We start from the raw sequence: 27,985 nt of genomic DNA on the forward strand, positions 1-27,985 counted from the left end.
GACTGGGACTTCAGCATTGGTGCAATACTTTTAATGGGACAGAATTGGCATTTCTCAGCACGGGTGCAATACTTTTGAAGGGAGGGGACCAGCACTTCTCAGCACTAATGCAATACTTCCTGTAGGACAGGACCAGCACTTTTCAGCACTGGTCCATTACCTTTAAAGGTAGGGAACCATCAATTTTCAGCACTGGTGTAATACTTTTTAATGGGAGAAGACCGCAGTTTCACAGGAGCAAACAGGTAGCCTCTAGATAGTGAGTACCGCCACCTTTATATTTCCATTTAAAACAAAAACACTGCTCCAAAGCACAAGGAACTACCTTCTGTGCCAGGCAGGCCCACTATGGTCTTCTCTCTCCAACACTCAATGGGCTATTTTGTTCCTTTCGGGTACAGGGGACCTCATTGCCTCCTTACGAGGGATAAGGGAGATGTGGGCTTCTGATCGATACATCTGCCTATGGATTCCTCTCCATCTGAATTACCCCTCCGCCAGCATCCCACAGAAGCCGCACCCCTAGGGTTGTATGACAGAACCCTGCATGCCATTAGCAGCGCATGTCTTCAACACAGAATTTTTTTCCACGCATATACTTTTACCACACGTGCATTTACGACACAAATGTAAGTATTTCACAGGTAAGTATAAAACATATATATATATTTATATGCAGATGCGTACATGTGTGTGTATATGTATATATATGTATGTGTATATATATATATATATATATATAGGTGTGTGTATATATATATATATATATTCACTGAAAAAACCATAGGTTTCACACACGTTATAGTTAGGAATTAGCATTTAAAAAACCTTGCAAATTCACTTAAAAAACCATAGGTTTCACACATGTTATAGTTAGCTGGACATTTCACTCGTGAAAAACCATTGAAATTCCCCCGTTATAGTTAGTGCAGGCAACTATAACTCACGCGACCGCAATCCTCTGCTGATGACGTCAGATATTAAATCACTGTATTTAGACACTTATTTACCCATGTCTTCTTCCATTAATTCTTAGCTATACATATATTACAAATATTTTTTTTTCAGAAAGACACATGTCATCAGTGATGTAATATCTGACGTCATCAGCAGAGGATTGCGGTCGCGTGAGTTATAGTTGCCTGCACTAACTATAACGGGGGAATTTCAATGGTTTTTCAATGGTTTTTTAAGTGAATTTGCAAGGTTTTTTAAATGCTAATTCCTAACTATAACGTGTGTGAAACCTATGGTTTTTTCAGTGAATTTGTACGGTTTTTTAAATGCTAAGTTATGTATTAATTTATTTTTTAAGGTTTTTCACCGTGCGCACACCGTGCGCACAAGGTGCGCTTTGCGCACTGTGCGCGCGCTGAGGGCGTGCGGTGCGCTTCGCGCACCCCGCGCCCACATTACGCAGTTAGCGGAATTTTTCCGTTTCTACCGTGCGCGCACGCGACGCGCACTCCGCGATTTTTCGTAAGAAATTTTGGCCCTTGGGGGTCCTTCTGGGACCCCCTGACAAAGGCTAGGGGGTCAGGAACTGTCCACCCTGCCCCCTTTTCACGTTCGCCACCTTTGTTTTTCACCCCCTCAGACTGCGAGAGACAAAATGGCGGCTGACACTTCCTGGTTTCGACAGATTCAAATGTTTACTAAGATCTAACAACCAATCAGAATCGCGCTCGCGCACGGCAGCGTGCGCGTACGGTAAGTTTTACCATGCGCGCACGGTGCGCGCCTATAGATATATATATTCTTTTAAATGCTATTTTCTCAGGAAATACTGAACAGATTTACACCAGACCTGCAAAAGGCACATCCCTGACCTGAGGACTACCTCTCTGCCAATTTTCAAGTAATTCTGTTCAGCCGTTCGGGCTGTAGCTTGGACTAAAGGTCCTATGGAAAAATGCATGGGGAAAACCTATTTTGAAAATTTCACGAGGATTCGTCAATCGGCGCCAAAGTTATTCCAAATAGAATGTTGCGGATTTCCTATGGAAACACGATCCTAACTATAACTCTCTACTGGTGACCGCCAGTAGATAATATATAGGTGTGTGCATTTATGTGTATATATATATATATATATGTACACATATACATACACACGTTTATTACCTACTGGCCAGTAGGTAGCTATAGTTAGGACTACTCGGACCGGCCGAGTGAGGGGTAGGATAAACGCCGCACACCCACTTGAGGAATCAACACTAGAGTTCAGTGTCTACACCGGCCCGTACTGCTATGGCCCACAACTGACCCGAATAGGGTTGTTACTTTTTACTTTGGAACTACAGGTACCACCACTTTTTAGAGTGCTGTAACGGTGGTCACTGCTCACTAAGTGTTAGGTGACCACTACCAAAAAGTGTAGGTAGTACTCCATAGGTCCTAAGGAATTGCCATCTACTTGATATAAGGGCAAGAAACATGTCGACCTCATTTATAAGCGTAGAACCTCACACCATTGAGTGAATATACACGCATTTTCCTTTTTAATTAGGGAAGTAGCCAACCTCATTAAAATTATTTTGATTGCACTATCTTTTCCTATTTTAAATTTCACTTTACCTTACACATCACTTTCACCTACACAACTTTAGGGTTCTTACGTGCACGTCACCCAACGGCCTAAGGAAAAAAGATCTCCGCGAAGTAGGCCCCATCACGGGTGCCTGATCGGGCATTGCAGCGCCGGCCCGAGTAGGAGCAGACCCGATGATGAAGCAAGACACCTAGCTTTCTGGGTGTGTGAGGGCCTTTTTCCAAAAAGGAGTTTATTCTTCTGTTCTACCACTCTTTCTTGAGTTTTTTTATTCTAACTTACAACCTGTCTTTTTCATTAGGAACTGCATACCAATACTGTTTATTTAGTTCTTTGGGCATGTATGCTGGACCTGGTTGACAAAAGCCCACCCTCATTCCCCCTTTTTTGATTCTACAGTTATAGTTAGGACCATATTTCCATAGGAAAAGTTTTTTTTTTTTTTTTTTTTACTTGCCTATATTTTTGCCTCAGTTTGACAAATCTTCACAAACTTTTCCCCAAAAAGAGTCATAGTGAGTCTTGTTGTGCTTGGAAAGTATCTGGGCGATCCATCAAGCTGGGGCCGAGAAAAAGGCGGGGTAAAAAAATGTGCATTTCCCATGTTCATATTCCCATATGAGCTTTGAACACGACTACAGTTCAAACCGCTTGACAGAATGACACTGAATTTGGCAGAAACAGATCAAGCTTTCCTTTATTTGGTGTAAATCCATTTAGTGGTTTGTAAGAAATTAAGGGAAATCCAAATTTGTATATCTGGAATCGCGACAACTTCGCAAATAATAATGAGCTCTTGCAGGGAAATGCAGAGCTCTGATTGACTGCCAGCACTTCAACCAAGAGTGAGTATGGAAAGAGGGCAGGGTAGGAATACCCTGACCCCCAAGCTTGGTCTTGAGGTGTCAAAGGAACCAACCCTGGCAGGGCAAAAAAAGCATTTTATTTATTTGCCCCAAAATTGGTGAATTCACTGCAAAAAAATAAATAAGCCAAGCAGGGGCTCCCGTTCTTGTTTTGAAAAGGTGGGTCAGGTCCCGAGGGCATTTCATAAAAGGAGGGGACGCACGTGGGCTCCCATCCTGAGGCTCAAGGACCACCACCTTCGGGGGCTTTTAAAAATATATATAAATTGTAGGGAGGCCATATGGACCCCTTCCCCTTGGGCTTTTAGAACCCCGGGTACCACCAGCCCCCGGGGCTTGGTTTTTAAAAATGAGGTGGGCTATGCGGAACCCTCCTCCTGGGCTTTTAGAAGTCCTGGGGACCACCACCTCCTTGTGGCAATTAAAACAATTGGTGTGGCGGCCATGAGGGCAACCCGTGCCCTGAGGACCACCACCTCCTCAGTGTTTTTTTTGTTGTTGTTTTTTTTCAAGGACAGGTGCGCCATTCTCAGCCTTGGGGACCACCACCTCCCGGATGCGGTTTGTGCAAACAGATGTAGGGGGGCCATGCGGGCCCTCTTGGAGCCATATATGACTGAGGACCGCCACCCACCAGGGCTGGCTCCTGCTAAGTCCCGGGGTACCTACCCCGGGACATAGCTGTTTGCTATTGCTTGGTAGGAGTTTTGGCAGCTCCCGCCAAGCAAAAGCAAACACTCCGCATCCAACGGGCGGGAGCTGTCAAAGTGCTCACACCCGCTGGAAGTGGAGATTTCATCTCTTTTCCTGCCCGTAGACATGCAGGAAGGGAAAGAGATGAAAGATTCCTCTTGCATGCAGGGAGAGCGGTGCTGGCTCCCACAGGAGGCAAGGAGCTGCTGGGACTGCAGGGGCTTGTGAGGCTCCCCTTGCAGTCTAGGAAGAACGAGGGAAAAAAGGCAACATAAAGGTCAGAAACGAGCAGAAAGAGGCGAGATAAATCAATCAATCAATCATGGGTTTGTTAAGCTGACTACTCACCCGTAAGGGTCTCAAGGTGCTGGGGGTGGGGGGGTGCAGGTTCTAGTCCATCAAGGAGGGGGTCTGTCGAAGAACCAGATTTTTTGGTTTCTTGCGAAGATGGAGAGCGATGTGGTCTGTCTGAGGTGGAGCAGAAGGGCATTCCAGGCTATGGCCGCCGGAAGGAGAAGGAGCAGCCTCCCGATCTGGTCTTTCTGGTGCGGGGGATCTCTGCGTAGGAGAGCTGGGCTGATCGTAGGGTCCTTTGGGGTGCGTGGAATTCGAGTCCACTGTTCAGGTATGCTGGTCTGGTGTCATAGAGGGCCATGTGTGCGTGGGTAAGGATCTTAAAGGTGACTCTAGCCTCTATGTGGAGCCTGTGGAGTGTGCGCAGGTGCTGGGCGATGTGGCAGTGTCTTGGCAGGTTGAGGACCAGTCTTGCGGCTGTGTTCTGCATGTTCTCAAGCTTGCTGGTGAGGTTTTTGTTTATTCCGGCGTAGTGTGTGTTGCCATAATCGAGTCTGCTGGTGACCAGGGTGCGAGTGACGGTCTTTTTGTGTTCAAGGGGGATCTATTTGAAGGTCTTACGTAGGAGGCGGAGGGTGTGGAAGCAGGAGGAGGAGACAGAGTTGATCTGGCGATCCAATTTGAGCTCTGAGTCCAGGATGAATCCCAGGTAGTGTGTGTGTGGTCCGTGGGGGTGGGCAGGCTTCCAAGGGCGGATGAGTTTGATGTTGTCTGCGTATGACACAATGTTGACTCCGTAGGTTCTGACGATGGGGGCGAGCGGCACCATTAAGACGTTGAAGAGCGTAGGGCTGAGGGAGGACCCCTGGGGACTCCGCAGGTTGTTGGTATAGGGTCCGAGAGAAAAGGGGGGAGTCTGATCCGCTGTGTTCTGCCAGAGAGGAAGGAGCGGATCCAGTCGAGGGCTTTGTCCTGGATCCCTGCGTCGTGAAGTCTGCGTATTAGCGTGCAGTGAGAGACTGTGTCGAACGCCGCTGAGATGTCGAGGAGGATGAGGGCTACTGTTTCTTCTTTGTCCAGTAGGGTGCGGATGTCGTCTGTTGCGGCGAGGAGGGTAGTTTCTGTACTGTGGTCTTTTCTGAAGCCGGTTTGGGAGGAGTCTAGGATGTTTTGCTCTTCGATGAATGTGGCGAGTTGGCTGTTGACGGCTTTCTCAAGGACTTTCGCTGGGAAGGGGAGCAGGGAGATGGGTCTGTAGCTTTTGAGGTCAGTGGGGTCCGCCAAGGGTTTCTTCAGGAGGGGGTTAACCTCAGCGTTTTTCCAGTCATCGGGGAAAAAGGCGGTCGCCAGGAAGCGGTTGATGGTGTGGCAGAGCATGGGTGCGATGGTGTCGGCGGCTCTGTTGAAGATGTGGTTGAGTCAGGGGTCCGTGGGGGCCCCGGAGTGAATTTACTTCATCGTCTTCAGTGTGTCTTCGGTGGTGAGGGCTGTCTCGTTGTCAATCGCTGGCTTCAGGGTGTCAGGGTGGTTGGTGAGGGTTCAGTGTATTGGTTGTCTTCGTTGAAGTTGTCGTAGATGCTCTTGATTTTGTGGTGGAAAAGGTGCTGAGTTTGTCACAGAGGTCTTGTGAGGGAGGGATGTCAGTCGACTCGCTGGTGGGTTGGTCGAACTCCTTGATGTTGAAGAGTTCTTTGCTGTTGTGTGCGTGTGTGGAGAGTGTCTTCAATCGGTTTTTTTCTCGTTTTTCTGATGTTAGTGGTGGGCGTTGGTGGCGGCTCTTAATTTGTTGTGGGCTTCTGTGGATCTGGTGTTCCTCCAGGCCTTTTCGAGGTGGCGGCAAGTGCATCGGGACTCTCGAAGTTCAGTGGTAAACCATCTGGCTTTCTTGGCATGGGTGTTTTTGTTGAGGGGGGCTATGGTGTTGGCGCTGTCGGAGATCCATCTGTGCAGGGTTCGGGCTGCGGTGTTGGGGTCGTCGTATTCCACAATGGTTGGGGTGGAGTTGCTGAGTGTCGGTGAATCTGGTCCAGTTTCTTCGTGGGAGCAGGTGCTGGTGTTTGTGGATGGTGGGTGTTCTGAAGGTGAAGTGGGCGCATCGATGGTCAGTCCATGGGAGTTCAGTGGTGTGGCTGAAGGTGATGGAGTTACCTGTTGTGAAGAGGGGGTCGAGGGTGTGTCCTGAGTGCATGGGTTCGGTCATGATCTGGCAGAGTCCAATGTTGTGGAAGTTGTCCAGGAGGGATGTGGTGTTGGCGTCCAGTTGGTTGTAGAGGTGGAAGTGGAGGTCTCCCAGCAGGGTGTAGTTGGTGGATGCGATGGCCTGCGGGGAGATGTCCGTGATGGAGTTGGCGAAAGGTCTGCGGGCCCGGGAGGGGGGGGCCGTAGATGAGGGTTCCCCGGAGGGTGGTGGTGGGGCTGGCCAGTATTTTGAAGTGAAGGTGTTCCATCAGGCCTGTGGGTTTGTGGTGGAATGTGCTCAGGCAGAGGGTGGATTTGTGGATGATGGCGATTCCTTCACCAGGGCGGGCGGGTGGAGCAGTCTTTCCTTTGGCCCGCCCATTGTACTCGTCCGCTGTGCGGATGCGCAGCGGCCACTATTAAGTAGGGGTCGGGGAGGGCTAGACAGCTGGGAGGGAGGGAAGCTGGATTGTGCCGGTCGCGCTGGTCGTGCTGGGGGGAGGGGCAGCAGCGGCGGAGAATAAAAAAACAGGCTGGATAGGAGGAATAAAGGAAAAGGGAGTGGAAATGAGGAGAACAGCAGAAAAGGGCAGGGAAAAGAGAGCAAGCATTGAAAATGCAATAGGTCTCGCTTTTGATTAAGTTAAAGCCATTTGCTTTGCTAATGGTATTGTATAGCAAAGCAAATGGCTTTAACTTAATAAAAGGCGAGACCTATTGCATTTTCAATTCTTTTTTTGTATTTGTTATGTTCCACGCTCACCAAGAAGGAAACATGCTGCAACTAAGAGAATCTGGGAGAAGCATTTTTCCTCTTTTGTGAAGAAATGTTTGTCCTCGTTAGCTGTATTGGGGATGGATGGGAGAGCCAGATCAGTCCAGAATTGTCCATACCGTCACCAAATTTTCAGGATATCCTCGTGTGCACATGCAATGCCTCTAGGTTGAACCTGTTTTCATAGTCTGTGGCGCCCTGAATACCTCGCAAAGAGCTGGCTGTGCTGTACCTATGCTGGGCGCTCCTACTCTAACTTTTGGAGTTGCTTTACTGAAGCCTCCCCTTCATCCCACTCCATACTTCTAAATTACCTGCTGGTTTCAATGATTTCTGCTGAAATGTCTGCATACAGGAGCACATACGATGTCCTAAGTAACTCTAAAAGGAAAGTCCTGTTGGTCCACAACAGGTGATGTGCTAGACGGTAATGAAGCATTTTTGTACTAAGGGGCTTATTACATGATGGGATGGAATTGGGCCTGCTATCCCCCTCCCACCGGAACTAACAAACTGACCATCTGTAATTTCCAGCGGGTGGGTAAGGCAGGAGGATAGTTGATTACAGTTAATGGGCAAAAACATGCAGCAGTTGATGTTTACACACTGATCACCACTTGTTTAAGTTTCCATGTGACAAATACCCGACGCGCTGATCTAGTAATCCCGATGGTCACTCCTAATAGATGCCCCATCAGGGTTAGAGGGGTATTCAGAGGTGAAACTAGAGCCAAATTTCGCCGGGGGGGGTTGACTCTTCCAGCAATATGCAGAGAGGAGATTCAGGGGCTATAAGAAGGGGTGAAAACAACAAAGCCTTGTTAACAAGTGAATGGTCTTTTAAAGACCTGTGAAGAACTCAGGTGTGGCTGTGTGTGTACCCGGGAAGCTGTCTCAGCCCGGGCTGACACACACACGACGGGGGGGGGGGGGGGGGCTGAAGCCCTTTGTGCTCAATGGGCGTTGCGCGCCTGGGGTTATTCATAATTAGCACTTGGTCACATGGCTCCTTTTGACAAATGATAATGTATTTACACACAGGGTCATTCAAATAACCAGATTTGTAAAAAGCAGTGTAACCCCTTGAGCTGTCCATATAGTAAAAGTATGGCCTTTGTATTATATATAGATGATGATACTTTGTGCTGGACTCAGGATTGGTGCTACTGTAACGGCAGGTAAGGAGCCACAACCAGCCGTGACAGAAAACAGTGATGGACTCCATCTGGGGGCATCAAATACGCACCTATTGCTGGGTGTCTGCCATCACCACCGGTGAAAATGCAGTTTGCAAGTGGTGCCATTAATCCTCCCATCGCTTCTGACTGGGCCACCACAAATGTCCAACTGGAGGAATCGCCGAAGCACCAGGGCCCAGCACAGTGAAATCTTTGTAATTGATATTTTAACATTGGCGAGCAAGGCTAACGTAGATTTGCAAAAGCCGCAATTTCCATTTCTGCCATTAGCGACTTGCAGAAAGGATCTGGTGTGGGTGCGTGCAGGGGGAAGCAGAGAGTCCGTAGTCGAAAACCACAGGGAAACATTTGCAAAACTGGGAGTTGTGGAGTCCTGTTTCTAGTTAAACACTGGCAGGCCGTGAATGCTTCCTCACCCCCGAACTCCCTCCTGCCGCCACAGACCTCCCGCTGGGAATCTCTCTGTATTGCCTATAATCCCGCACCATTGCGCTCCCTCGCCTGCATTCCCTCCCCTTAAAGCCCAGGGAATGTTACTTTTCAAAGACCGTGCAAAATCACATCTCCGCAAGTTTAATGCTGCCATCTGCCTCTGGGCTACATGTTTTCTTACTTGCAGGCTTTGGACACTAATAGAGAAGTCTCCGTCCTTTACCTGTAATGTGCAGACACATGCTGTCCCCTGCTGTACGGAAGTCTTCAGAGGCCTGCCTTTTACACAGCTCGGACGAATGCTCTACCCAGTGAAGGAGAGGGCGAATTTGTCCAGGGCCAGGCTCAGCATCAGCAGACCGAAGCAAAAGTGTAGGCGGGGAGGTATCCTCTCATTCAAGCGCAGAGAGGGGGGGGGCGGAAACAAATGGAACTCGGACAACGGGAGGGGGGCGTGAGCATAGAAAATAGACCACAGGAGGGGGTAGGGAATGATATGGAACTCGGGTCGGGAATAAAATAGAACGCGCATGGACAACCAGAGGGAGTGGGACGAAGGAGAACTCTGACAACCAGAGGGGGTGGGAACAAAGTAAAGCACAACACTGAAACAACAAGACCCTCCTCCACTCAATGGGAGTAAACGGAGCCCCAGATGCGAAAGGGAGACTGTGCTGCACAGCTGATCCCTTTAAAGACACACGCTTCTGCTTCTCAGAGCACATGAATATTTCAGCGCCTGACAAAGAGCAAAAACTGAAAACAAACAGGGAAGCGCCTGGTAACTTCTATCCACCGGGGCTTCCCTACGCCCGGCAAAGCAGATCGGAGTGCGACCAGGACAGGAGGTGCGCGCGCATGGCGGCGTGCTTTCACTTTAAACTGCGTTTAAAGTGAAAGCAAAAGCACATGTGTTTAACAAGATGGCGGCGGTCTGTCCACTGTCCTTACATGCACGCGCATGCTGTTAGGTTTGGACAAATGGCGAGAGCAGTCATCTTTGTCCATCCCTGAGCGTGCATGTAAGGCTTTGGCAGAATTGATTGCAAAAGGTCTCCGACGAGTGCAGCGCATTGTATTGTATTGTAATTTGTAAAGCATGCACTGCTTTTCTCCAGGCGAGACCTAAAAAGAGGGTGAAAACGAGTGAAAACAGAGAGGACCGAGCGTAAGGAGATAATAAAGGAAAAAAGAATAAAGGAAAAGGGAGTGGAAATGCACAGAACAGCAGAAAAGTGAAGAGAAAAGAGAACAAGCATTTGCAATGCAATAGGTCTCACATTTGTGAGAGTTTAAGCTATTGGCATTGCAAATGACTGCGTTTTATTTATCCGTTTTGATAATTAACACCTAAATAAAAGGCATTGTCATTTACAATTCCAATAGCTCAAACTCTTGAAAATACGTATGATTATTGTACTTAATTTCTTCATTATAGCGCCTCAAACGCTTCTGGCCACTTTGATGCTAGTGAAAGGCAGTCATGCGCAGCATTTGCATTTATGGTTTAATAACGGTGCATATACCTTTGGTGGAACTGGCGTCCGAAGTGGCCAAGGAGCAGGAAACGTAAGCTGAGCCATAGACACTTTAAAATCATCATAAACTCGTCCCCACTGAAATACGCCTGGCCCTATGTGAATAACCATGTTTTGTTTATAATGTGTACTAGAGTTCAATTAGCATATTACAAACACAAGGAACACGTTATATATTCAAGGAGTGACTGAGGCCAGAGCTGCTGACTTTGGAGTTGGGAACTAGGTTCAAATCTCAGCGTCTGCTTAACATCCTGTGATTCTGGTCATATCACTTCATCTCCCCGTGTCTACCATGAATCAATGTGTTTAACGTAACTGGTGCTCATGTCAAGCGCTCCGACACCTTCCGGTCGAGTTCGCAAAAAAAAAAAATAAACTGTAAAAAGGAAAAAAAGCACGTAATTGGCACACCGTATTTGTGCACACACTCCAGTATACGTATGTAGGGATGGTGATGTGCCCGATATTTCGAGTGACAAAGTTTGGCAAAGATTAAGCTGCGGCGTGCCTTATGCAATCTCCGAGTTAACTCGTAAACCCAGATCAGAGTACACATTTTTCTAGGGAACTCATTTTGCACTAACTACGATTTCACAGAACTGAAATACTTATAAAAGATTTCCACGATATGGAACAAAGCGGTTGTTAAATCTTGTTAGTTTTCAAACCCGCGACGTCCAAATGTGAGAATTAGTGGCAGTGATTTAAAAAGTTCAAGCTAGATCTGAGCTTCGCCGAGTACGACAGGCTTACCACAAGAAACAAAAGCCTTTAATTCAGTCTCTCTGCCAAGTGATGACGTGTACACGGGCAAGTGGGGCAACCTTGTATGTAGAGAGGAACAGCTGCTCCGGCGAGATCTTTAATTTTCCTGGTTTAAAGTGCGTAGGGCTTTCATTTTCGTTTCATGTCGGAATCACGTGCAGGGCTGCCCCCGACTAGAACGCACGCTGAAATGCAAGATAGTAACACTACCCAGGACAGAAGGGAGGGAGCTTCTCCATGCCCCTTTTGAATGGAAAAATGGGGGAGGGGGAAGGAGAGAGGCACTTTATACCTAGGCTAAACAAGTTGAATACGACGAGTCGCCATTTTTAAAGTAAGAGCGCGCATGGAGCGCTGCAATTAACAAGGAAGACAAAAGTAGCGTGTCTTCCCGTGGGCGGGAACGCGGGCTTTGAAGCGGCAAGGGGCGGGGGAGCGCATTCCAGGCGGGGGAGCGGACCCTTTGAAGTAGGTGTACGCACCAGTGGGCTGAAGCACTTCCCAAAAGTGGATTGCATGGCAGCACAATGCACGTGATTGTGCGCGTGCTCGCCATGCAATCCACTTTTGGGAGCCCCTTACTAGAGTCTCGCATAGCGATTGCTACGCAATAGCTAGGCGAGACCTAAAAAGCAGAGGAAAACAGGAAGGAAAGTGGAGCGAGAGAAAGGAGACAGGTCCACTGGACCACCAGGGATGAGGCACAGGTAAACCTGCAGGTGGAGGAGGGCCTCGAAACGCCACCACTCGAGAGTGCAGGGGCAGGCCTCACTTAATGGTGGAGCTGCGAGGGTGGGAGAGCAATTTCACTGACAATGAGTCAGTGGTCTTGCTCCAGAAAGAAAACAGGTCAAACGAGCAGAAAGACAGAATAAAGGTCAGAAACGAGCTGGAGGCGTCAAAACAAAGGTCAGCAAACAGCAGAAAGAGGCAAAATAAATGTCAGTAATGAGCTGAAAGAGGCAAGACAAAGGTGAGAAACTAGCAGAAAGATGCAGAATATAGGTCAGCAACGAGCAGAAAGAGGCAAAATAGAGGTCAGAAGTGAGGAGAAAAAAAGTCAGAAAAGGAGCAGAACCCACTCATAAAACAACTAACACACTCTCACAGACCCATTCAGACACTCCTGCATCCACTTACAGAATCACTCATACAATCTCACAGACCTACTCAGACTCACGCACCAACGCAGTGGCTCACATACCCACTCACAGACCTAGAGACTCGTGCACCCACTCACACTCTCACTCCCAGACTGACATACTCATGTAGGCACTCACCAACCATTCAGACACTCACACCCACTCACACTCATGCAACCACTCACACACGCACTGAGACACTCATGCACTTACTCTCAAATGTTACAGGTAGGAAATACAATTAAAAGTTTTAAAAAAATTAAAACAGAACTTTACTGAAAAAAAACAAGATTACAGGGACATTATAATTAGGCTCAGATTTCACTCATACAAAACGAGTGAAATTCAGCACATAGTTACCTGAACTAACTAAAACTTACGCCCCCGCAATGCAGTGCTTTCTGAATGGCTGTGGGAGTGACTGGGCATGTAAGTGTGTTTGGGTGAGTGGCGGTTTGATTTGGTTAAGTGAGTGTGTAGGAGTGGCTGTATTGGAGAGTGTGTGTCTGTGTGAATGGCTGTATTGTTGAGTGAGCAGATGCGGGGCAATTGTATGGATGTATGAAGAGGTATGAAAGTGATTGTGTGGGTGAGTGCGTGTATAGGTGAGCTAGTGGCTATGTTGAGTGACTGTATTGGTGAGTTAGTGGCTGTATGGGTGAATAAGTGAGTGTAAGAGTGGCTATATTGGTGAGTGTGTAGCTGTGTGAGTGGCTATATGGGTGAGTGACTGGTTGTCTTACTGCCTGTATGTGTGAGTGGGTCAGTTAGTGGTTGCATGGGTGTGTGAGTGCCTGCATGTGTGAGTGACTGTATGAGGGGGTATGTGAGTGACTGTATGGATGAGCGGGTGTAAGGATGAGTGACTGGTTGTATGAATAGTTGTATGGGTGAGAAAGTAGTTGTATAGGTGAGAAAGTAGTTGTATGGGTGAGAAAGTGGCTGTGTGAGTGGGGGTGTGTGTCTATGAATGAGTGAGTAGGTGTGAGTACTTGTATGGTTCTGCGAATGGGTATGTGAGTGGGTGTATGAGGTTGTTTAGGGGTGAGCGAGTGCTTCTGTGGATGATGTCATCAGTGAGGTCACTGACCATGTCATGTGTGATGTAATATGTGAACTTCTAAATAATGAATTGCGGGGGCATAAGTTATAGTTCGCTTAGGTAACTGTAAATGCTGAATTTTACTGATTTTGTATGAGTGAAATCTGAGCTTAACTATGACATCCATGTAACCTTTGTTTTCTTTCAGTCAATATATATTACCTTATTGACCCAACCCCTAAACCTTATCCATCCTAAACCCTAAATATAACCTTGCCACCCAAATGCTGGTATCCACGCTAAACCCTAAAACTACCCTTGCCACCCAAATACCTTTACCCATCCTAACCCCTAAAAATACCCTTGCCACGCAAATAACCTAACCTACCGTAAAAATAGCCTTGCCACACAAATACCCTAAAAACACCCTTGTATATATATATATATATTATCTACTGGCGGTCGCCAGTAGATAGTTATAGTTAGGACCCTGTTTCCATAGGAAATCCGCAACATTCTATTTGGAATAACTTTGGCGCCGGTCGACGAATCCTCGCGAAATTTTCAAAATAGGTGGGGCGCTACGCTCCGCTCCTACCCTGAAAGTCTCGGGGGGATTCGTCAAGCGGGGGCTGAGAAAAAAGGGGGGTCCCAAAACGCGTTTTTCCCATGCATTTTTCCATAGGACCTTTAGACACAGCTACAGCCCGAACGGCCGAACAGAGTTACTTGAAATTTGGCAGAGAGGTAGTCTACAGGTCAAGGAAGTGCCTTTTGTAGGTCTGGTGTAAATCTGTTCAGTATGTCCTGAGAAAATAGCATTTAAAAGCATATATATATGTGGGCGGAGCCTAACCACACATCTCATCCTGAGATCTGATTGGCTGTCAGCACTTCATCCAAGAAGTGTTGGCAGCCATCTTGGGACCAATATACATGATAGCACCTCATTAAAAAGCATTGCAGTTAATAGAAGGTTTTAAGACTTTAGTTACATTATAAATCATTTGTTGATGGTACCATACTCATTTTAGGAATTGTGGTATGTTCTAAGGTGATTTCACCATGTGAAAAAGCCTTCTGCTGGGATATCATGATTGAGAGAAAAATATTTTCTCATGCTTTTACCACAGAGGTTTGGAAGGTGATCTATAAGCTAAACTGAGAGCTTATTTTCTGTAAATTCACATTATCTTTCTCAGTCATGTGAGAATGAAGTCTGACATTCTCAGTAAAACATGTACATCCAACAAGGGCAGAGACTGTCAGTTGATTCCTTTGTGTTCTACTGCAGCTTCCCAGAGTGTTCCAAAGAACTACTAGAGCGCTAACAGTCCTACTTATGATAAACGTATGGCACACCTGAAGCCATCTTGCTTGGATTAAAGTGGTAACTCTTAAAACATTTAATTTAAAAAGGAACAAAATGAGGGGGTTCATTTTTCCATAAAAAGTATGATTAGTGCTGCAGAAAGAAAAATTAGGGCACATTTTGAGTGACTTCTCAAATCCTCTTCTATTTCATTAAAACATTCTGACATGCAGACTGAAACATGCACTTTCAATACCAGCAGCAGTTTTCCCTGGTGAGCAGTAGCTTTACTACAGTGATCTAATGAGCAAAAAGAGTGCTAACATTCTGAATTTATGGCAAATGTGTGACACATCTGAATGCCTTCTTGATGGAATCAAAGTAAAAAACTGAAAGTATTTCCTACTGAGGAGACTGCAGTAAATGAGGAAATTAGGAAACTTCATAACAAATAAGTCTCCCAAGATGGCCACCAGAGACAAAAGAGCCCAAATGTAGCCCAAATATCACCCAGATGTAGCCCAAGTATAGCCCAATGACAGAATGTCCCAGAATGTTCTTAAAAACAACTAGAGCGCTTACTGTCTTCATTATGACAAAAGTATGGCATACCTGAAGCCATCTTGATTGGAATAAACTGGTAACACTTAAAACATTTAATTTAAAAAGGAACACAATGAGGGGGTTCATTTTGCCATAGAAATTATGATTGATGCTGAAGAAAGAAAATGAGAGCACATTTTGAGTGACTTCTCAAATCCTCTTCTATTTCATTAAAAAATTCTGACATGCAGACTGAAACATGCACTTTTAATACCAGGAGCAGACTTCCATGGTGAACAGTAGTTTTACTACAGTGATCTAATGAGCAACTAGAGTGCTAACATTAAGAATTTATGGCAAATGTGTGACATATCTGAATACCTTCATGAGGGAATAAAAGTAAAAAACTGAAAGCATTTCCTACTGAGGAGACTGCAGTACATGAGGAAATTAGGAAACTTCATAACAAATAAATCTCCCAAGATGGCCACCGGAGACAAAAGAGCCCAAATGTAGCCCAAAATCACCCAGATGTAGCCCAAATATAGCCCAATGACAGAAGTGTGCAAAACACTTATTATTTTGTGTTTTTGCAGTGTTATATAGTGCAGACTTGTCAGGTATTGGAGTGCTTTACATGAGCATTGGTTACATCACACAAGAACAAATTCATTTTGGTTGTAGACATGGGGAGACTAAGTGATTTGACCAGAATCACAGAATGTCGAGCTGAAGCAGAAACTTCAACCTGGTTCCCCAGTTGCAAAGTCTGCAGTTCTGGAAGTAACACCACATCCTCTCCCCTAAGTGCAACATTTAATCAAGTGTTCAACTGGATAAAAAAACATAAAGATAACAAATAATTTAAAAGTGCTTTGTCGCTATTTGAAAACTCAGAAAATATGTCCTTATTTTAGTCTTTTAGAGCACTAACCATAATTTTGATGCCAATAAGACCCTCTCATATATGTAATTTCTAAAGGAAATGCTCTAGGTATTACAGTTTTGATTACATCAAGATCATGTCAGGCGTTCCACACTTTTGTAATAAATATAGAATGTTAGCAATCTAGTTGTTCATTAGGATACTGTTGAGAGGCAGAGGCCAGGGGCACGGACTCTGAAAATTGAAGGCAGGTAGGAGGGTGCAAAGGCAACAATTTAACCACACTGAGCAGACAGGAAGGGCCATGGAAGCACAACAGACTATGGAGGGCAGTGGAAAGGGGGGCAGGGGCAACAAACCAACAATACAGGACTTGCAAGAGAGGCTGTTGGAGGGAAGATCTATTACGGGTCAAGGAAGCTAGGGGCGGTCCCCAGAGCCCCGGGAGCCACCACAGAACTGAGCAGGAGAGTGAGTCAGGGACAAAAGGGGCACCTTAATTTGAGCCGGGGTGCCTAGTAACGCTTGCTCCAAAAATGAAGAAAACAGACATATGAGACATGGAATTGGAGGCAGAATACAATGGCAGTTTAATGAGAAGATGCAACTTCAAAGAAACCGCAGAATAGAGACAAAGTACAAAATACAGAATCCAGATAATCATACAGCTGTCATGATATTCTCTGTATCTCAATTAATGTACTGACAGAGAGAGAGAGAAAACACATCTATAAATGCATTATGAGAAACAAGTTACACCAAGGAAAATGTTACCTAGGAACACTCACGTTTACTCTTAGAGCAAGCATTCCTGCAATTACAATACAAAATCTTTTAAATGCAAAAGTAAAGAGAACAATGGTTAAACATAACATGACATTTCATATAGGTAAAATAGAATAAGATACTTCAAGCAAAGCAGAGCTAGACATTTTAAGCAAAGGAAGACAAGAGCTCCCAGCTCTTGGGGAAAACCTGCACAGCCTGTTAACCTACATACAGACGGCGAGGTAGTCCGTCGATATCTGTGGGTGCTTCCTTTTTATATCATTTTGTGGGCTCCTTTGCACGCTACATCTACCTACGTATGCTACCCAAAAGCTTTGTCTGCAGATTTTACCAGACATTTCGTCATTTACCCACTTAATGCTGACAATGGACTGGGTGAAAAGGTCAGTCTCTCAGGCCAATCGCTTATCGTAAGTTCCATAGAGCAAGCAGAAAATAATGGGTATTGTACGGGAATTCAATATATTCATGTATAAAATCTCCTCAGTTCTCCTAACTTGACGCTCTGTGGTTGCCACTTCCTTAAAAGTGGGAAACCTGCCCAGGAAGCAAGTACTAGTCCAGGATGCAGCCTACTGTATGTCGACAGCTTCAGGGGGATGTTGAACTTTGATACCGAGCACGGAGCACTCGGGTAGGGTGGGGGCTACTAGTTTGGAGCAGAAGGCCTCGCAGACTTGCCTTCAGACTGCTATACACTAAAATTGCAGAGCTATGGTCAATTTAACAAAGAGGCCTACATATTGAACAGAAGGGCCTACACAGGGGTTTTATGCTGGCTGAGTGGTAAGGATGTCTCAGGATAATTATATAGCAACACAGGACCCGCTGGTCAATTTAATACGGCCTACAAATGCGTCTGGCAGGGCAAGGACAAGGGTCTCATACTTCAGGTGTGGACAGAACGGGCCAGGGGCCCCCTGTGATACAACATCTACCCTCCTTCAAGGCTGTGGCAATGTAATAGACCATTGTGGGCAGAAGGAAGAGGCAATGGTAGTACAACCATACATGCCAACAGACCCGATTCAGCCAGGAAACGTCCAATGTTTTTAAGCTCAAATGGGCTTTATTTGATCTGTCTCCTGTCTACAATATCCTCTTTTTCAATGTAACTCAAAGGGGAAAATCAATACCCCAGTTTTTTTTCAAAATCTCCCTCTTACCAAGTTCAAAATGTTCGCAAGTATGGTACATTGGATCATGGAAGGAAATGGGATAGGGACATAGACTTGGATAACAGAGGACAGGAGGGACATGGAGAGGTGCACCAAACTGACCCTGCAGGGCAGGCATCAGGGTTTGCAGCAGCACAATACACCACACAGGGCATGCAGGACGGGAGTGCAGCACAAAAATCCATAGAAAGCAAGAGGGAGGGGACAGGACCATGCACATGGACAACAGAGAACAGAGGGGCAAGAGGCAATGGTAGCTAGCTGACCATAATGGACAGAGAGGAGAGAAAGCTGCAGCATAACAGACCATAAAGGGCAGGGGGGACGGATCAGGGGCATTACAATGGAACAGACAAGCCAGGAGGGAGGGAGTAGGGGTCTGCACATGTAAACAGAGGGCTGGGGGCAAGGGGGCAGGGCAGGAGCAGCAAGATAGCCATGAAGGTCAGGCAGGATGGGCACTAGAAGCAAGACACACCATGAAGAGCAACAGTGAGACTGTGATGGCATACACACAGACCATGGAGGGAAGGTGGGAGGGGGTCAGGGGCAGCTAACTGACCACACAGGGAAGGTGGGAGGGGCCATGGCAGCACAGAAGACCATGCATGGCAAGTGGGAGGGTTAGTGGCAGCACAATGGCTATGATGGGCAAGAAGGAGGGTGCAGGGGCATGCACAAAGGACGATGGAGGATAGAAGGGAGGGTCAGGACCTGTGCACAGACAAGAAAGTTCAGGGGAAGGGACCTCACAACAGACCACACGGGGCAGGCAGGAGGAGCAGTTGCAGCACAACAGACCAGGGAGGGCAGAAGGGTGTGGCAGTACAATGGACCATGTAGGACAGGAGGAAGAGGATAGGGGCATGGCTTGTGGACAGGCAGGGTGGAGGTGGCAGGGACAGGTTACAGTCATCTGACAATGCTAGGCAGGTGGGAGGGGAGTGGCAGCTCAACAGAACACTCAGAGTAGATAGGAGTGGCAGGTCCATGGGACATGGTGGGCAAAAAGGATGGAGCAGGGGCATGCACAACGACATCGGAGGGCAGGGGGAAGGAGAATAGGGGCAGCAAGCTGAGCACAGAGTTTAAGCAGGAGGTCAATGATGGGGCATAGAATTGGGCAATGGAGGGCAGGAGGAGTGGACTGGTACATCATACTAAATTGAGGGCAGTGGCAGCACATCAGACCATGCATGGCAGGAGGGAGGAGGCTAGTCCATGGATTCACACAACAGAGGATAGGGAGGAGGGGGATGGGGCAGCAAGCTAACTGTTCAGAAAAGGCGGGTATTAGGAACTTTATTGTTTTTAAAACATTGTGTCTGTGCGAACTACTTAAAATATGAACAAGTATGCAGCATAATCTCACTTTTATTCAGGAAGAAGAGGACGTTTGTGACTGTGACTCCGGGCTCACTTGGTAGAAACACCCCCTGACCCTCCACCCCCTATCGCAAAATGTAATGCCCGTGAAAAGGGTAGGTGAACACAGTGTTATATAGAACATACTCCTGAGAGCACGATTGAAAATGAAAACTAGATATAGTGTATGGTATAAACTATGCACCAAAAAGTGTGATATAAGATGAACCGGGCGTGAAATATAATATGCAATACATTGTGCGCAATGACAGATTCATTGGAGAGCGCGAGATAGCACAGGCACTAGCGCGTGCTATGCGATATGCGCCTTGGAATGTAATATGCACAGGGCAGTGTTGTGTAACCTAACTAGTCTCTAAAGTTGTAATATAAAATATGTGCTGGGGAGTGTAACGTTGCATATGCACTGTGACAAAGATATGGATCCCAGATTGTAATATGTATGGCATAGCACTGTGCGTTATAACATAGGCATCGAGGAAGGCACGTTAGATGGGGCAATATAACCCGTGCGAAGACAAGTGTGGTATGACATATTCACGGGGTGGTGTTACAGTGCACATGGGCTAGAGAGTGTCATAGCATATGCACTAGCTAGTGGAATACAACACAGAGGTGTGTGGCCCTCGGCAGGCAATGGTGGGTGTAACACAGCATTGGGCTCTGTCAGGAGCGCGCTGTGACTCTCAAGTGATGTTCGTCCCCTTTCCAGAGAGTAAAATAAAAAGTATTACACATCCAGCAGTGGATGTGTGTTTTATTAACCGTGAGGGGGGTTTCTTGCATAGTTTTGGTCGAATTTTTGTTGAATCCCCTTTGAATGGCTTGGTGTGCATGTGTATTAAATGTGCCCGTCAATAGCTACCCATGTTTGTATAAATAAACGACAAGGGTGTCTGCCGGGATTAGGCACGGTAGGGCATCAGACATGTCAGAGCTTCACTAGTGGTGTAAATACATTCCACGTGGATTCATTGCATGCATAGTCGCCTTTTAATGAATATCACGCAAATCGTCATGGTGATAGGTACGTACGGTTTGTCCAGCATGTCCTAGGTGTGTCTATAAATATATATTTTTTTAAAATAATAAAAAACAGTGGCCGGCCCTGGGGATTGGGGTCAAAAAAATATAATTAGGAGACAGGCCCTGGGGGATGGGGTCATCAGGGCCAATACATTAGAATAAGAAGGGGAACCACACAGCCCCCCTTCTTAAAAAATTAAAATAAATAAAAGGCTGGCATCGTGCCGGAGGCCATGACCCCTCCGTGCAGCACTCTGCAAACGCGCCCCCAACAGGCATCTCCAGTATGCGCCAGGGAGCTGCGCTGCAGACAGGTGTTCTGAGGCCAAGCCCCTTTTTACACCTCTCTGCAACGCAGCTCTGTGGCGCTTACTGGAGGTACCTAGTGGTCTAGTTTGACCCTAGGGACCCTTAGGATTCAAGGGGACTTAATCTCTCAACTTAGAACAGCCACAGGGCGCGTTTACACAGTGATGAAGGGAGGGGACGGGGCCTGAGGTGACGTGTGCAAACACGCACTATGGCACGTTTTAAATTGGGGATATAATTTCCCTTCAATACTGAGGGCCCCTGGGGGCTAACTAGCCCACCAAGTGCTTCCAGTAAGCGCCACTGAGCTGCATTGCAGAGAGGTGGTCCAGGCCGTGCCACTTTTTACACCTCTCTGCAACGCAGCTCTGTGGCACTTACTGGTGGTACCTAGTGGGCTAGTTGGACCCTAGGGACCCTCAGGATTCAAATGAACTTAATCTCCCAACTAAAAATGGACACAGGGCGTGTTTACACAGTGGTGAAGGGAGGGGACGGGGCCTGAGTTAACGTGTGCAAAAACGCCCTGTGGCCTGTTTTAAGAGGTAGTTTTAATCCCCATGCCCTATAATATACTAGGGGCTTACAGAGGAGGTCATGCTAATCACAGGGGGACCCCAACGCATAATGTTCCCTAGTGTATGTAGGTGTTTTCACTGTATTCTAAGTGTCTTTTAACATAGCACTGGCTCTAGGACTGGTTAGTCAGACTCAGTTACCACCAGTATCCGTCTGAAAAAGTTGAGGGTACAGGATGATTTTGCAACAAGGCTTCTTTCTGCTCTTCTTTTTGTTCTTTCTGCACGTTATCCTTCTTCCTGCACTTATCTTCGTATTTGAGGACATCTGTTGCTTCTTTCTGCACTTCTTTTGTTTCTTTCTGTGCATTTTTTCTTCTTTCTTCACATGTCCTATCTCTGTAGGCATAGTTAGAAATTAGCATTTAAAAAACCTTTGAAATTCACAGAAAAAACCATAGGTTTCAGGCACGTTATAGTTAGGAATTAGCATTTAAAAAACCTCAGAAATTCACTGAAAAAACCATAGGTTTCAGGGGTGTTATAGTTAGCTGGACTTTTCACTTGTACAAAACCATTGAAATTCCCCCGTTATAGTTAGTTCAGCTAACTATAACTCGCGCGCCCGCAATGCACTGCTGATGACGTCACATATTACATCACTCATGACATGGTCAGTGACATCACTCATGACATCACTGATGACATCTCAAATGACATCACTGATGACATCATCCTTGTGATAGAGTGGCAGACCTCCTCTCACCCTAATATAACCTTTGATACACACATTCAAAAATAGAGACTAAAATTTTCAAAAAAATGGACATACCAATACCAGTTACAACAACCTCTTCAGTAATTCTAAGATCCACATACACATCCACTCATTCACCAACAGTCCTATACAGTCACTCATACATGTATTCACTCATCATATGTACTCATTCACCTATACATCCTGTTACACAATGCCACTCATCCATAGAGTTACTCACACACATAGTCACTCATGCTAATAAAGAATCAAACATACATTTACTTGCATATACAGTTATACACACACCACCACACTTACTTCTACGGAAACTTACACATACTTAGTCTTTTAAACAATCACGTATAGAAACACATACTTATTCATACAGGAACTCTTTCAATCTCTCACTCTCACATATACTCACATATATACACCAATAGTCACATATACTAGTTTAAAACATATGTAGTTACTCATAAAGACACTATTGAGACAGTCATTCACTCACTAACACACCCATACACACACTCATCCACCCATACAGTCCTGCACACATGCTGTGTTCAACACATACAAACAGTGAGTCACTCATTCATGCACCTATGCACTACGTAATACCCCCCACCGAACCATGCAGACACTCAGACTGATACACAAAAAACCAACTAATAACCTATATAGACACCCATGTAGCTACTCACCAACCCATGCAGCCACTTATACACAAAGTGAGAGACTGATACAGATATTTACATATTTAAACATTACTCACTAAGCCATGTATTCACTATGATACACTTAATCAGTCAGTTACACAATCAATTTTTCAAAAACAAATCATCCATTTAGACACTTATATACCCATTTATTCTTCCATCGACCTTGAGATATACATATATAAAACATATTTAATTTTCAGAAAAACACATATTCTTTGGATGATGTAATCAGTGATGTCATCAGTGATGTCATTTGAGATGTCATCAGTGATGTCATGAGTGATGTCACTGACCATGTCATGAGTGATGTAATATGTGACGTCATCAGCAGTGCATTGCGGGCGCGCGAGTTATAGTTAGCTGAACTAACTATAACGGGGGAATTTCAATGGTTTTGTACAAGTGAAAAGTCCAGCTAACTATAACACCCCTGAAACCTATGGTTTTTTCAGTGAATATATATATATATATATATATATATATAGGTAGTTATAGTTAGGACCCTGTTTCCATAGGAAAACCGCAACATTCTATTTTGAATAACTTTGGCGCCGGTAGACGAATCCTCGCAAAATTTTCAAAATAGGTGGGGCGCTACGCTCCGCTCCTACCCTGAAAGTCTCGGGGGGATTCGTCAAGCGGGAGCTGAGATAAAAGGGGGGTCCCAAAACGCGTTTTTCCCATGCATTTTTCCATAGGACCTTTAGACACAGCTACAGCCCGAACGGCTGAACAGAATTACTTGAAATTTGGCAGAGAGGTAGTCCTCAGGTCAAAGAAGTGCCTTTTGTAGGTTTGGTGTAAATCTGTTCAGTAGATCCTGAGAAAATAGCCTTTAAATCAATATATATATCTGTGGCAGCTTACGGTGCGCTTACGGTAAGCTTACCGTACGCGTACGGTGACGTGCGCGATTCTGATTGGCTGTTAGATCTAAGTAAACATTCGAATCGGTCGAAACCAGGAAGCTGCGGCCGCCATTTTCTCTCTCGCACTCTGAGGGGGGCAGCAAAAACAAAGACAAAAAACATGTAAAGGGACAGTATATTCAGTTCTTAACCACCCAGCATCGATATAGGTGTCCCCAAACAACCCCCAAGGCCAAAAAAACAAATGTATTTTTTTTCGATAAATCGCCTATTACGCTTACCGTACGCGTACGGTTAAAATTACCACAAAAAAAAATTATCCACACTATCACCACCCCGTGTGCAAATGGTGCCTAACGTCCGCGTGACCACCGTGCGTGCACGGCACTAACTGCGTAAAGTGGGCGCGCGGTGCGCAAAGCGCACCGCGTGCTCACTGTGCGCGCACGGTGCGCGAAGCGCACACGGAACGAACTGCGTTAACTGGGCGCGCACGCCACGAATGGCGTAAAGTAACTTAGCATTTAAAAAACCGTACAAATTCACTGAAAAAACCATAGGTTTCACACACGTTATAGTTAGGAATTACCATTTAAAAAACCTTGCAAATTCACTGAAAAAACCATAGGTTTCACACATGTTATAGTTAGCTGGACATTTCACTCGTAAAAAACCAATGAAATTCCCCCGTTATAGTTAGTGCAGGCAACTATAACTCACGTGACCGCAATCCTCTGCTGATGACATATGTGTCTATGAAAAAAAAATATTTGTAATATATGTATAGCTAAAATTTAATGGAAGAAGACATGGGCAAATAAGTGTCTAAATACAGTATTAGCATCAGCAGAGGATTGCGGTCACGTGAGTTATATACACACCCTTGCCCTAAAATAAATATACATTATATATAAAGGCTTTATACTTACCTGTGAAATACTTACATTTTCATGGTAAGGGTTTGTGTGGTAAAGACATTTCTTATAAATACTTGTGTTAAGGAGATGTGGCAATGGTATTGCGTAGTGACGGCCGCGTTGTAAAGGAGGTTTCCCCAATCGTAGGCATAGAGAATTCTGGACAAATGTTAATTTTCATATTTTTGGTTTATATTATTCCCTTGTTTTGACAGGACATCGAAACACCTGCCAATGCAGATTGACGGGGAGCCATGGATGCAGCCCCCCTGCACGGTAAGGACTGGTCGACTCTCACAAACGACGTGGTTAATGCACTACATTTATTAAAGAGGCACATGGTTTATACATGCCTGCCACCTAGTGGCTGAAAATAGACTGATCATTGAATCATCTATGGGTTGTGCTCCGATTCAATTATTTCTCGGTCTGCTGTTGCCTTCGGGGCAACTCAGCTGTAATTCAGTCTCGTTAAAATTTGGATTTTGGAGGAAGGGGACAGCTTCAGGTCCGGTGCCCTGCAGCAAATCAGTTTCACCGGCATCTATTTCTGCATCAGACATTACCCGAGAACAAGAGAGAAAAGCATCCAAAGTAGACGGACAGAGGAAAGGGAGATGGGAAAACCGTCACTAAGGCAGGAACCTACAAGAGTGAGATAAAGGGTCAGGAAGTGGCTGGTAGTGGATTAAAGAAGGATGAGGTGGATTCAAGACTATTCAGCCTTGGTATTTGGCACAAGGGCATTTAAATATACCGGCCGCAGGCATCTGAGCAGAGCTTTGGCCACTGGTGCTCGATCCTTTACAAATTAAGCACCGACTCAGTGCTGGAATGAAGGGGGAACCAGCCATACCCTGACCCGGTAGCTGTTATTTAGCCGGATCCATCTAGCCTTGTGAAATATGCTGAATTGGACCCAGTGTAATTTGCCTATACCAGAACACAGTTCAGCAGTGCCTACACATTGCCTGGTTTCTGTTCGCAACAGCAACTTACAGGCTCTGAGGGGGCATTTTATTTTCTCTTCCAGCTTGGGTCCAAAGCAAAGGGTGAATTTAAAGAGCCACCAGCCCTCCTTTTGTTGGAGTAGAATCCTCACTGGGAGATACCTAAACCCCAACTTCCAGATGCCAATGCATTGGGGAAACAAAGGCACACAGCTCGTTCAAGCTCACTTCACAATTTAAGAGCAAGAGTAACTACGATTGGAAGAAGATTTTTGACTTTGTCCAACCCTACTATGTAAGAGATATGAATGCACTGCAGAAATGGCAGACGTATCCGCATATGCCAATATTTACACAAAATTTTTAGATAGCACTTAATATTTTTTCCCAAAAAATTAATAAATAGTTTTATAGCACTACTAATCCACCTTAGGGTGTCAGAGTGCTTTACACCACATGCACACATTGAGAAGAAATCATGTGAGTATTTATTTAAAAAAAAATTTTACACAGTTTTCTATAGCGCAAACTTGACCCGAAGGGATCGGGTATCAGAGCGCTTTACACGAGCACCAGTTGCATTACACGAGGACACATTCACTTTTGTTAGGCACATGGAGATAGTGATTTGCCAAGAATCATAGGATATTGCACGTCCTTGCTAAGACTCGAACCTGGTTCCCCAGATTCGAGGTTGACCGCCCTCGCTGTTAGGCCAACTCCTCTCCCCAAGTGTGTAGTGTACTTCAATTTAAAGGTTTTACAGAAGACCAAGGGTTTCAAGGTGTAGGAGCCACACATCGTCTTTGCTGGTAGGAATGATATGCTATGGTTGTGTAGCTGGGAGAAGAACAAAGTCAGAATATAAAACTTAAAGCTGTGCTTGGAGTTATCTTTTATTATCAAAATAATCATTTTTAGCAGCCTTATAATAACATGGTGGAAAAACAATAAGGTTCTAAACCCATGTCCTTCAGTTTGCATGCAGGTCCTTGCTGCTGCCAAGTTATGAAATATTCTTCCCACCCATATTACTAGTCTTTCCTCCCACACTGCCTTCCGCAAGCAGCTGAAAACCTGGCTCTTCTCCTTTCTGTGATGCTAGTTGTGGTCATCTGTTAGTGGCTCTTCATTAGCTAGCGCTTTGACACCCTCGGGTAGAATGTGCTTTATAAATATCTTGATGCCAGCTCATACCTCACTGTGCTATATTAGAAGGATTGCATTTTATGAACTGCAAGTAATAAAAGGATCTGTGCATCAGAAGCTGCAGCCCTCACTTATCTTACATAATAATCGGTCATCTGCATGTTACAGATGTGCTTTCCAGGAGACACTTTAACACTCCATGCTACTTTGTGAGTTAAAACCGACTTAACCAAACAATTCCAGCAAATGCCTTATCCACCAGAGTTAATTTACCATTATTATTCTTCCCTGAGATTTTATGGGCACACACAACTTTGCTGCAGGTGCTTTAACCCCATAAGATATTTTAAATGGCAACCTTTGCAACCAATTAAGCCTGAACATACTTAGTCTTCTTCCTTCTTTATGCCGTTTAAGTTGTCAGACTGCTTTTCATGTTTCTACCCCTTCTGAACCCCCCCTTTTTTTGTTGCCCACCTTGACCCCCAGTGTACGAGTTCCCAGAGTAAAGCTTTTCCAGTCCCAGCACTGCACTGAGTGCAGTTCACCCTGACGTCACCAGTGTGCGTGTCGCCTTGGATTGGTGCATACTGCAGCCCCCCCACCAAGCACCTGCCCCACAACAGGTCAGCAGCGGGAAATGCCGAATGGCAAACCTAACCATATTTAGCAGGAGGAATCTGGCATCCACATGAGATTCATGAGCTGGTCATATTTTTGACCTTTGTAACTGGATCACAAATTATGGCTTCATCTATATAAAAATGTTTTAAGATCAAACAAGACCTCAAACTCTGTCTTTAATAAGACTGATTTTGACACGTGGCTCCTACTGGACTCTTGCTCGCCCCATCTTTACATTTGCTTTTTTCTGCTTTGGGTTCGGTGGTAGCTTTTCAAAGAACATTCAAGGAGGCTAGGCAAACACCAGGGATAAATCCAATGCATTGAACCAACAGCTACTGAGAAGACAACACTGTGCCTATTGTGGTTTGAAGGGGCGGACTAAGCAGGACTTGTTGCCGTTAGAATAAAACCATGTCAAAAGAGGAAAATCAGAAGGCCACCCCTTTCAAGAGTGCATCTCCACTTTCTGGCTATCCACCCACTAGCTTCAGGATCACCCCTTACAACATGCACGTTTGTTAGGTCCTTCCAAGGCTTATTGTCAGCAACCGATTAGGACAGGTTGCATG

The 27,985-nt window shown here is 45.6% G+C and overlaps 1 protein-coding gene across 1 annotated transcript in view; it reads left to right on the forward strand.

Annotated features, from left to right (window-relative positions):
• The window catches only part of DGKA (diacylglycerol kinase alpha), a 92,024-nt gene that overhangs the window by 56,145 nt on the left and 7,894 nt on the right, over positions 1-27,985 (forward strand). The window contains exon 14 of the mRNA XM_085600273.1: positions 24,906-24,966. Coding sequence (XP_085456399.1) covers positions 24,906-24,966 — 61 coding nt within the window. The remainder of the gene's footprint in view (positions 1-24,905; positions 24,967-27,985) is intronic.

This window comes from Triturus cristatus, chromosome 4_2, assembly GCF_964204655.1.
Source record: "Triturus cristatus chromosome 4_2, aTriCri1.1, whole genome shotgun sequence".
NCBI lineage: Eukaryota > Metazoa > Chordata > Amphibia > Caudata > Salamandridae > Triturus > Triturus cristatus.